This window comes from Rutilus rutilus (assembly GCF_951802725.1).
Source record: "Rutilus rutilus genome assembly, chromosome: 11".
Taxonomy (NCBI): domain Eukaryota; kingdom Metazoa; phylum Chordata; class Actinopteri; order Cypriniformes; family Leuciscidae; genus Rutilus; species Rutilus rutilus.
In genome coordinates, this window is record NC_140216.1 from 15,566,912 (window position 1) to 15,579,284 (window position 12,373).

At 35.2% G+C, this 12,373-nt stretch overlaps 1 protein-coding gene across 1 annotated transcript in view; it reads left to right on the top strand.

Moving 5' to 3' along the window:
* Positions 1-12,373, top strand: part of rims2b (regulating synaptic membrane exocytosis 2b) — a 158,548-nt gene that overhangs the window by 108,374 nt on the left and 37,801 nt on the right. Inside the window, exons 23-34 of the mRNA XM_084423300.1 lie at positions 44-139; positions 2,214-2,273; positions 2,456-2,530; positions 2,793-2,840; positions 3,701-3,757; positions 6,564-6,673; positions 7,040-7,069; positions 8,282-8,353; positions 8,760-8,828; positions 9,792-10,139; positions 11,141-11,188; positions 11,970-12,005. Coding sequence (XP_084279426.1) covers positions 44-139; positions 2,214-2,273; positions 2,456-2,530; positions 2,793-2,840; positions 3,701-3,757; positions 6,564-6,673; positions 7,040-7,069; positions 8,282-8,353; positions 8,760-8,828; positions 9,792-10,139; positions 11,141-11,188; positions 11,970-12,005 — 1,049 coding nt within the window. The remainder of the gene's footprint in view (positions 1-43; positions 140-2,213; positions 2,274-2,455; positions 2,531-2,792; positions 2,841-3,700; positions 3,758-6,563; positions 6,674-7,039; positions 7,070-8,281; positions 8,354-8,759; positions 8,829-9,791; positions 10,140-11,140; positions 11,189-11,969; positions 12,006-12,373) is intronic.

Genomic DNA, 12,373 nt, shown 5'->3' on the forward strand with positions numbered 1-12,373 from the left:
CATCTCTAACTACTGCACTTTCACTTTCTGTTCTGACTCATAGTATGTGCCCCCCCCTCTATCGGGAAGATGCGGTCAGGTTACTGCGCTCCACTAGGATGGCCCGTGCATACTCAGAAGGGTACAATAGCGTGGACAGGTAGTAAACCACAGCGGTTCACTCTCGTTCTCATGATGTTTCATATTAGTGCCGTGGGTAGTAGTTTGGGCTAGAATAGCTAGTTGCGCCTTTCAAAATGTTTCATGTTTATGTCTCCAGATTTACGAAGGAAACTTTCCAATGGGTGGAAAAGGAGACAATAACGTCAAATGGGCCATTTTCTTACAGAAATGTGGTAAATGTTTGGAAAACAGTGGCAAATTTAAAGTGTCGCTGTAGCGTCAGTCCTCTGCCCATTGAGAAAGCTTTGTGCCGTCATCATAATGATATGGAGTCATTATGGCTCCTCTCAGGAGGATAAACATAGATGATAGCGAACAGATTGTGACTTTGCCGACTATGCTACTAAGTACGCCTGTGATCTTAGAACAATATTTCCCAAAAGAAATTTGTGAAATGTGTATGTATGTCTCTTTAGTAGCTCCCACTCCACCATTCCCACTGTGGCGTAATGAATTGCATCTTCAGCGCTGCTCACTGGATGGCTTGTGTTGTTTTGATGACTGAGCACTAGCTTTTTCGGTCCCAAGCCAACTAGCGTCACTCTATGACAGAACTGCCAGTCAAAAAACTGCAAGCTACAGTGAATGTTCACCATGTTATATATAAATATATTATTTACCCCTCAGAAATATAGGATTGAATCTATTCAGGATGTGTAGTGGAGACTCAGATATTATGGAGTAGACCTTGCCAGCTTTGGTGTACGGAAGCCCTAAGGTGTGATAAGATTCACATATAAATATTAATAATAATTTTTGCGGCATTCACATTAGCAAAATTTCGAGGGCATAAAAAAAAAGGTTTATTTGTCAATAGTGTTGTGATGTGTGAAACAAAGAAGTCACTTTCAAACCAATCAGCTTTCTGTTGTTCAACGCACAGAGTTCACATGACCAACTTTAACCCATTGCGGAATCTGTGTGGGAATTTACCCTCACGTGAAATTCAGTCATGTGGATTCCTATTGAAATGACTTGATTTTGCCTGTAAAAATTCACCTTACAACAGTAAATGTGACCACACCATAATATACATGCGTATCTCTTCACTCTTGAAAATAAAGGTACTTTATTGGCATATATGGTTCCATGAAGATTCTTTAACATCCATAGAATCTTTCCACTCCACAAAAAGTATTTATAGTAGAAAATGGTTATTTAGATTATTAAAATGTTCTTGTCACTGAGAAAAAATTTCCTTTACATAACTGGGAACCAAAAATTGTTCTTCTATGGCATCACCTATTGGAGTATTCCATGATGTAACCATAAACATGGCAGATGCTTTTATCTAAAGCAACTTACATTTAATTTGAGATATTTATTTTATTAGTTCAGGCATTCCCTGGAAATCAAAATATTATATTAATATTTACAATTAAGTAATAGTAAGAATACAATTTTGAAATGTAAGTTCCTCAAACCATGTGGCTTGTTGACAAGACATTTCACTTTACATTTTTTTTTTTATTATTACTAGCTTTTCATAAACTCACTAACCCCCTGCAGTTCCTTCACAAACCACAGTTCGGGAAACCCTGACGTAATGTTTAATGCCATTCATACTGTGGAATGTATTTTCTTTCTATTTGTATTTGTATATCAGTATGGAATCAGTAAGATTGTCCTATTCAAATCAATATGATAAATGAGTTAGGTCAAAAGTAATCTAAAAGTAATCAAAAAAGTAGTCAGAGTACATTATCTAAAATGTATTTTCATCATTCAATTTGCAATCTGTAGCGGACTACAATTTGTAAGTAATCTAGCCAGCACTGCCTAGGAGATGATAAAACTGCTATAAAATCACTTAATAGACCTGGGGATGGGCTCTTTTGATTTTGACCTATAGTCAAAATTTTAGTCAGCTAAAATTTTCCAAAAGAAAAAGACACACAGAACCCCTTAGCAACCCCTTAGCAACTAACTTGCGATCTGTTATCGTGAGCAAATGTGAATCTATAGCACTTTATGGCTGCATTGGAGTTCTTTTTGTCAAGTAGAATTATTTTTGGCACATAGGATCTGATTTTGTGTTATTTTGTGTTCAGGAGGATGAGGAGAGATAGACAAATGTCTACCTACAGTGACTCTTTTGATTCACCTGAGAGGTAAAACCCAGATACTTAAGTTGAGACATGCATTATGTTTATGCATCCATAATAGTATTCAAGTGGACTATTTTACTATAGAGACATAACTCTCACCCCTTGCCCGAATTCAACTGTTGCTCATTCTAATCATACTTTCCTTTCTTCATTTCAATCTATCGTTCCTCATCCTCCATTTAAAGATATTACAATGGGCCCAATCATGTATCTACTCCATGGCCCAATCATGTCATGAATGGAACCAGTGGGGACTACAGGTAAGATTTCTGTAGAGATAAACACCCACAATACATCACAAACTCTCTTTCTTTTTACTCATCAGTTATTAACTGCTAGGAACAGATGCCCAATTTATGTTCCCACTGAGACTTTGTGTCTAGATCCCAGTTATGGATTTGAGACTCCTGTTTATTTTATTCATCTTCTCAAACACTGACCTTTTATACATTTTCAAGCAAATAAAAACTGAATATCATGTACTAAGTACATGTACTAACACACTGAGGTTGGTTTATTCAGTAGGACATGCCCCAGGATAGAAATTGAGCCATCTACAGATACAGAAAGGTATTATTACATTGAGTGAAATAGTTTCAGTAGACGTTTTCAGTGCAGACCTTAGTTCAGTTTAGATGTTTTGGTTATCCTGTTACCTTTACGTTTTTATAGCATTTTTAAATGTTCACTAATATTCTGGTAAATGGAAGCTTTAGCACAGTGAAAAACAAATCACATGTTGCTTTTTAAATGATTAGAAGATATAGCAGTAGCACAACTAAATAAATATTTTATATTAGTATGGTACCTAGTTTTAAAAACGTAATGAAGTTAATTTAGTTTTAGTTAGTTTGTTTTGAAGTAGTAACCGATTCTCACTTTGAACAGTATACTATGCATTACATTATCTATAAACTCTTATGAAAAAGAAGTATGAACTGAATGTAATGTTTTACGTCACTTAATTGCATGTTAATTGCAATTAAATGAAAATGTATTTGTTTAGATTTATATTACATGCAATTGGCTGACTTGAATTTTTTTAACCAATTAAGTACACTAAGTGTACTTCTATAAAGCACAACAAAAGGTTATTGAAACATAATGATTTAAAATAAAACTTTTATTTTGACATTATTTTGAAATGCACTTTTACTTAAGTCTCCTTAAGTGTGTTTAGAATCAGTCGTGAAAGTGTACTTTCTTTAAGTACACTTAAGTGTACTTTCATTGATATTATATTATCTGCAAGTACAGTTTAGCAAAAACAAATACTTTTAAGATTTACACTACAAGTGCTCATTCAATACAATTAAGCGCACTTCTTTTTCACAAGGGTATATTGTGTGATAAGGCTATTTAGCAACTTCTGACAGCTATGAGAGCTGCTAAATGACCATTTCATGTTCTTCTCTTATGCACCTCTATAGAGAGGATCATATTCCAGGGTTCCCAGCTAACAATGAGTACTTTGAGGAAGATCTGAGGTAATACAGTAGAATTTGTAGACGTATAGAGTACAGTATAGAGGAATAGAGTAGACTAATCATGGGGCTTATTGTTGTGTCAGTATGAAATGTTTTCACTTTTTTTTCTTTGCAGCAGCTTCCAGAAACGTTTATTTGTTTGTTTCTTTAACTTTTGTCTACCTGCACATGTCAGTTTGTTGACTTGCTTTGGTTAACACTTATTTTTGGTTGTTTCAGTTTGGTATTTCTTTATGAGTTTCTGTTTATGCTGATGACCCTGAGCAGCCAATATTGAAACTTTTTGTTTGGTTGTTTTTTGCCAATTATTAGCCAACCAGCATCATTTCACAGGAACAACGCGATTATAGAGCATTTGATGCCCTGTGATCCCATGATGCAGTGGGGCTCAGCTGAGCGTGGCTTTTTGACTAACATTCTGCAGGTATAGCCGCAGCATGGTGGACAGACATGACCATTACAGGTCCAGGTCAGCTGACCAGCGGCCCATGATGGAGCGACCGGTCTACACCCGCTCCCGCTCATCTGAGCGGCCCGACTCCGGCTACATGAGATCCATGCCGTCCTTACCGTCAGGGAGATCCGCTCCTCCCTCTCCTGCCTTAACGAGGTGACCCAGACCCATCACAACAAGCACTAAAGCCCTAAACGAAACCATGCCTTCTGCTTCCTGTCACCTGGAATGCCTCTCTCCACTTCCTCTTATTTTAACCCTGTTGTAACGATGCTGTTTTTCATTTATAAAGTAGAGAGTAGTGATGATGGTTGCTACTAACTTCTTTTCATTTGAATTATAGACACACCTGTTATATCCTCTTGAGATATAATGGGTTGTACCTGGCATCGTATGGTTTACTTTCTTATTTGTTTTAATTATTATAATTTTTTTGTGTTTACTAACATTATTTATTTGTGGTTTAACAGTTTATGCTTTGAGTTATGGGCTGTTATGAGTGCCGTGTGCTCATGCATTTAGGCCTTTTCACTTTCCTTGCAGCTTTAGCAGCCACAAGCACCTCTCCTGATGCTGATTCCATCCCACCTTTTGAGACACCATAAAACCTTTTGACTTACGATTTGCCCAGCACATCATAAGTCACAAGGAAATTACATAAATGTTCAGATTTACGCATGAACTTTCACTGATGCAAGAGACGCAGTAGCTCTTGAATGTGCCACAAATTTACTTTTGAGATGTGAGGCACATGTACGATCATTGGAAAGCAAATGCGACATTGAGCTCAAAAGGTGCTTTAAAGATCATTGTGTTTACTGTGGAGTTGATGTGCATTTTAAACGTATATATTTGTTTACGTGGCTAAAATGCACATGACTGTGACATATTTACTAGATGCATGCTCTTATATGGTTATATTATGTGAAATTTGTTTAATGGTTATTTTTCTGTAGTTTTACACAAAAGAACATGTGTCAAGAACTTGTTGGGTCATATTTTACCCCAAAATAAGAAGAGAAATAGAAGAAAAAATATTTTATAAAAAGAAAATTAAGCCTGTTTTAGATTCAACAAGATTATTTTTTTATTGTGATTTTCACAATATGTGTCCAGATGGTTTATTTTGGTAATTCTAAGCATTTTAAATGTTGATTTTCATTTCTGTTTATATTCCATTTCTATATCATTTTGCATTTTTATTTATTATGGAAGTTTGTTTGCTCCACTGAATGAAAAATAAGAAAAAGGTAATTGTGACTTTTTATCTCACAATTCTGACTTTTTTTGTGAGTTATAAAGCCTGAATTGTAAGATATAAACTTTTAATTCTGAGGAAAAAAATGTCCACAATTCTGAGAAGTCAAAAAAAGTAATTTTATATCTCACAATTCTGACTTTTTTTCTAGCAATTGCGAGTTTACATCTCACAATTATCTCTCAATTCTGACAATATGACTCACAATTCTGAGAAAAAAAAGTCTGAATTGTGAGATATAAAAGTCGCAATTATCATTTAAATTGTTTTATACCGTAACGGAACAACCGTAACCGAAACAAGCTAACATAATTTATAGATTTTGTGCAAAAAGAAATCTGTTCTGTAACAGGTTAAATGGTGGTTTGTTTCCCACAATTGAAAAGTACATCAACATAACATAAATCAGCATAAATGAAAAGCAATGCAACAAACACTACTAAAACTTTACAATTTAAATATTATATAATATATAATTATTTGTTTCCATTACAGTAATGTAAATAAGACGTTTTATAGTGAGAAGTTATAGTAACAGGAGAGAAGAATGTGCTTAATTTTCATTAAAATTATGTAAAATGCAAATATTTCTTTATGTTAAATAGGCCTTGTTGATGAAATGGAAAATATAATTTATCATGTATTTCTTTTGATATTGGGGTGAAATATGACTAGAAAGTTTTCATGAGATTCACCTACAATATTATGTGGGTTGCTGTACCAGCTCATGTTGATGTACCTTATCTACAGAACGTATATTTCACCAAATGTTTTTACTTCCTTTTAGTTTTTTACTAACCCTTGAGAAAACCGTGCCAAATATTGACTTATTTTGTTTAATAGTACATAGTATGTGTCCCTTTTTATAGCAATCAAGTGGAGTGTGTTTTCTGACACTATTGCATCATTAGTAAGCGATGCTACTGCCAGTATAACCATAGTATGTAGGTTTGTTTTTATTAGTATTCTCTCACCAGCGTGTGTCTGTAGTCAAACAGTCTGCCCTGTCTTGCGGCAGGTTTATGACTCGACGTCAAACACTTCTTTAGATGTAATGCTTTATGTTCATTACTGACACACCATCTGTCCCGCAGGGCAAATCCCCGCACTGGATCGGTCCAAACAAGTCCCACCAGCACGCCAGTATCGAGTCGAAGAGGTCGGCAGCTACCGCAAGTTCCACCAAAGGGCTCTATGGACAGAAGTGAGTAGATAAACCAGGCTTCTTCCAAATTGCAAGATGGCTCATGGGTAGAAAGCCTTTATAATTAGTCAGGTTAGGGTCACCAGATGATAAGAATAACCTTTCCATTGGGTAACTGACAAAAATTCAACAAATAAGCTAAGTAAATAACTATAGCCTTTTATTGCACAAATGTATCAGTTATCACACACACACACAAACACACACACACACACACACACAAACAAAAGGCTTATGCTTAAACAAACATCTTGACCACAAGTCAGATAAAGAATATTGTGTAACTACAATTTGGATAAAATAACATTATTGTCCTTTACATAACAAAACATGGATTGCTTTTTCCCCCACCCTTTTTCCTTGAAGATGGCGAGGGCATTACTGAGCCTTATGAAGGTCTGTAAGCACTACCTTCTGTGTGTTTAGCTACGTCACAGTCTTCTTTATTACAGCTTTATCATCTACTCTGTTTGACTAATCCTGTTAGCTCTGGTCTGTGAGCGTTACCTGTCATTTTTCTAGCTTCTGCCGTTCATTGGGTATAGTGAACAGATGCTTCAGCCTTGGTTGTGCAATTAATAGTGCTGTACATGTATCATTATAGATGTATGCTTTGTGTAGTCTATGTACTCCGTCCATGTCTGGAATCATGTCCAAATCTGCCACCGTATGGAAGGTTGTTTTCGTCACAGAGTAAAAAAAAAGTGACTTTATCTCGCAATTCTGACTTTATTTTCTGGAAATTGTGAGTTTACATCTTGCATTCAGTACTTTTTTCTCTCAAAAAATGAGAGATATCAACTGAGAAAAACAAGTCTGAATTGTGAGATATAAACTCACAATTCAGAGATATTTTTTTTTAGATGTTTACTCCAATTGTAACAAAATTGTGAGAAATTAGGTTGTCAGTTAAAACTTGCAATTGTGAGAAAGCAAGTCCAAATTGTGAGGTATAAACTTGCAACTCTGAGAAAAAAAGAGATAAAGAATTGCGTGTTGTTAACTCAAAATTGCAAGATACAAACTCAGAATTGCGAGAAATTAAGTCATTTCTGAGAGAGAAAGTCCAGATTGCACGAATCTGAGAAAAAAAAGTCTGAATTGTGATTTTAACTAAAAAATGATAAAAATTGCGAGAAATAATGTCCGAATTCTGAGATAAAAAGCTGCAATTACCTTTTTATATATTAATTATGTAGGGTAAACAGGTATTCATACAAAATTGCCCTAATTGAAATTTGTTGAGATAAAAGCAGACGGCAATTTATGTCAGAACTTTAACGTTAGTAACATCTTCTGACAGTATTGTAAGTGCTAAAAAAACAGGGTAAATTCTGGTATGTTTATAGCAGAGGGTCGGCAACTTTTGAAGGGATAATCATTGGCATGTGAGCAATATTGAGAGATGAATATATATATTTTTGTTTTTGTTTTTGTTTTGTTGTATATTTAGTTTTAGAACTCTTGCACCTGCATGGTGGTCTACTCCTAGCAGTAATCCTCTCAGTCATACAGTGATAATTATGGTTTATTAGTCACTAGTTGTTGGTTTATTGACATTTTGGTTTGCTTTCTCTTTTGATTTGCACAACTCATCAACCAATGAAGCAGGAACAGGGATGGTACCTCAGCCTCCTGCTCCTTCTCCTATTCTTTCCCAGCTTCCACAGACTGTGGCTGGTAAATTATATTTAGGACACATGGAATACTTTATCAGTCAAATGCAAATATGATCTTTATATTCTGAGAGTAATTGCATTTGCATCAAAGTTGTTTTAATAAGTTTGTTAATAGACTACGTAAATGACATTTTAATGGATTTTTATCACTTTTTATATTATTAAATTATTCAATATTCAAAAAACAGAATTTTCTGAATTATATTTGCATTTGTACTGCAGAACACTAGTTAGTATGGTCAGTCACCAAGTGGACTTAGAAAAGAAACATTTCAGTCTTTCAGTAAATTGTAGATTAATTTAGTTTTTTTGCTTCTATTTTCATATTTTTATATTTCTCACCCTCATGTCTGATGGCATACTTCTGTCTTTCTTTTTTTACACTCATTTCTGTCTGAATGTTGAAGCAGTGGGAGGGGCTTCACATCACCCAGCCCCGCCCCCTCCACCTCCACAAGTCACACAAGCAATGGCTGGTAATGCTGTTATTGCATAGCAAGCAATTGATCCCATAATAACAATACACAAACAAGAAAAAATCTGTAGATTAAATGTTAAAAAACGCTAAATAGAGTGTGTTGGTCAGTAAATACTGTAGCAGTACACTACAATACAGTGGCACAAACTACCTTGTTGTGTGTGTGTCATCGTACGTATTATTAGTAATGCACCGACATTTTTAGCCGAAACCAACAATTCTGATTTTGTTTCAAATAGCTTAATATTCTTCCTGCCATTGGTTTTTAATGTTATATAAGGTTGTTTTTTTTGTTGTTGTTTTTTTTGCATGAAATTATTTGGCTACTTTTATTTAGCAAGGAGGCATTCAATTGATCAAAAGTGACAGTAAAACTGTTACATTGTTGCAAACAATTTCTATTTCATATAAATGCTGTCTTTTAAACTTTCTATTCATCAAAGAATCCTGAAAAAAAAATTATAATATAAAATATTTTTTTATATAAAATAAAATATTAGAATATATGTGTTTACTGTTTACTGTTTTTGATAAAAATGAACCGCTAAAGCCATTTTTTAAATATTAACCAAATAATAAATCAGTTATTGTTAAATCAAATAAGTATTTAAAGTAAAAATAATGTTTATTCTGGAAAACTAAATTATAATAAATTACAATTATAATAAATTATTATATCACAATAAAATATGATATCAGTTAAACTGGATTATTTCATATGCACTGATATTGCAAGATGGCTCGATATCTGTTAAAGTAGCGAGTTGCCTGTACATATTTTCATGTTTATTGTCTGTCTGTTTTTTTTTTTTTTTTTTTTTTTTTTATTTCAGTGCATTTCATAAATGTCCGCCCAAATAATCCTTTTGTTAATTTTCCTGTTTTTTGTTTTTGTTTTGTTTTTTTGTCCACAACCCTGTCTCTGCCAATCATGCTGTCTTCATTGTCATCATCAACAAAGCTCATGAGAGGATGGAGCCTCCTGTCCCGGGCCCTACCATCGCACATGTCACCATACCTCCTCATGTCCACTCTCCTCTCCCTCCTGCACATCCCCATCCACCTTCTTCAGTGTCCACTCCCCCACCTGCACAGGCCCCTCCTCCTCCAACACATGCCCCTCCCCCACCTGCACAAGCCCCTCCTCCTCCAACACATGCCCCTCCCTCTCCAGCCAATGCCCCTCCTCCTGCAACACATGCCCCTCCCTCTCCAGTCAATGCCCCTCCTCCTGCATCACATGCTCCTCCCCCTCCAGCCCATGCCTCATCATCAGCCTCACCTCTTGTACAACAGGCTTCTGTGCCAGGTGTGTCAATGCAAAAGAGTACTTCTTACTACACAGTATACACGAGGGATGCAAAACTTAGGGTGTTTCAATCAGCTCGCTAGTTCAGTAGTAGGGAACTGATCAGGGAGTCTGCCATTTAAAGGGCTGTCTCAACCACGAAATCCTACCAGTGCACTGAAACGTTCGCTCCCTAAAAAATCCAACAGTGCACCAAGAAAACCAGAGAGCATCGATGCCCACAGTGTTCCTTTAACGGAAGTTCTGAAGCACAAAAAATCACGTTAGCCAACTCACCACACAATAGATGTTTTTTTTTTTTTAAATACAAACAATTATTTAATTATATTTCAATAATCTAGCTAACATTTTGCACATATATGTATATGTAACAAGCAAAGTATTTTTCATAATGTACTTTGAATAACATTTAAAAATGACGTCAGAAAGATATCAGTTCTGCTGTTGTTCATAAATACCAGTAGTGATGTTGTACAATGGCATGTTGCAGGAAATAAGTCATCAGTGACCCAATGTGTAGTGAGCCAGGGTCTTTACTGTCCTTACCAGTGCCAATATTCGTGTACACGATATACTAATTCACAACCTAGGAAGCTAGAGAGCTGATTGAGACGCACCCTTAGTTCTTTGAGGGCGACAGCCCTGCAGAGATTAGCTTCAACCCTAATTATAAACGCACATGATCCAGCTAACAGGTATGTTTGTTGGAGCAGGGTTGGAACTAAGTATTTTTGCACCCCTGGTATACACTGTATACTTCCTGTGATACTTAAAAATAGTATGTCAAACGGTATGCAGTATGCAGTCATAAACAGTATTAGAAATAGTAAGAGTAGTACAGTATGCTGTTCTGAACATAGATTGAGTGCTCGTAGCTTCATAGGAGCATGAGTGTGCATATGTGTGTGTTTTAGCATGGTTAGACTGTACCTGTGTGGTTGTGGAAAATACTGATGATTAAACTCCCCTTCTGTTTATGTGTGTGCCATTTCCGACACAAGAATCCCAGGAAAAGCCTGTAGCTCCCCCACCTGTCAATGGGAGGAAAGGCAAGTGTGTGTGACCGTGTGAATCTCTCAGTGATGTTTTACAGTGTGTTTGTGTTGCAGAGATTTAGAAAAGTAGATGTTTAAGTAGATACGTTTGCAGTACTTGACGTTTGTACGGCTGCACTTGTATCCGATATATTTTTTCTATATCATAGTCTATTTACGCTATGATTGTGTTGGTGATGTCATTAAGAGTGATGTTATTGAAAATGTTTAGAAATTCTGGTTCTGCACTAAGCTGAGCTAATTTTTTTTTAGTTTTGAGGGATTAGTTATTATTTTAAGAATAATTGTTCATTATGTTTTTGAAGCCACTGGACACTCGTGTAAACCAAGTACCTTCATTCACCTGTAGATGGCTCAATGACACTCCTTTTTTAAAAACTAGACTTCAAAAATCAACTAGACTTTCATAGTTAGAGTACAAGTTTTTTTATATTTTTAAATTAAAATTAATTTAAAAAAGTGATTAAATAAACATAATAATATTAAATTACTATTTAATTTAAAAAAATCAATTTTCTTAATAATTGCAAATGATAATATGCATGAAAAATGAAAAAGGAAAGTATTATTATTATTTAAATTTTTTTGGCTTTATGGAGGGAAAAAAATAACTGGATTTTTTTTTTTAACTATGAGGGTAAACGTCATATAATTGTAATTTAATCATGCTAAATGTGCCTTATATATGCACTCTGCTGGCTTGAAGTATGCACATCTAATTAACAATTTTGTTAACTAGGACCATTGACTTTTTCTCCTTGTCTTGTAACTTCAGAGGTGACATGGGAGGACCAGCAGAAGAAAGCTCCTGGTATGCCACAACCTGTGGTCTTCATCTGCCTTTAGTAGAATAGATCAACACTAGTGCGCTTCCAAAGGAACTAGATTGCAGCCTTCTTCTGCAATGTAGCTCTCTTCTTTTGCTGCTCTTGTTGCTGCCATGTTATTTATTAAGACTGAACCCTCTGTAGTTACAGCTCTATACGGCATGATTACTAAAATATATATATAAAAAAAGTGTTCTAAAACTTTTTGGTATATTTAAACATCAAACAGGTAATAAACTGGGTATGGTGTGTTTGCCTACTGGGAAGCGCTTATAAGTCAAGTTAAATTCAGATTAATCTGTAAACCAACTACACAATTATTCCCAAATAGGGTTATCACTGTTTTTATTCA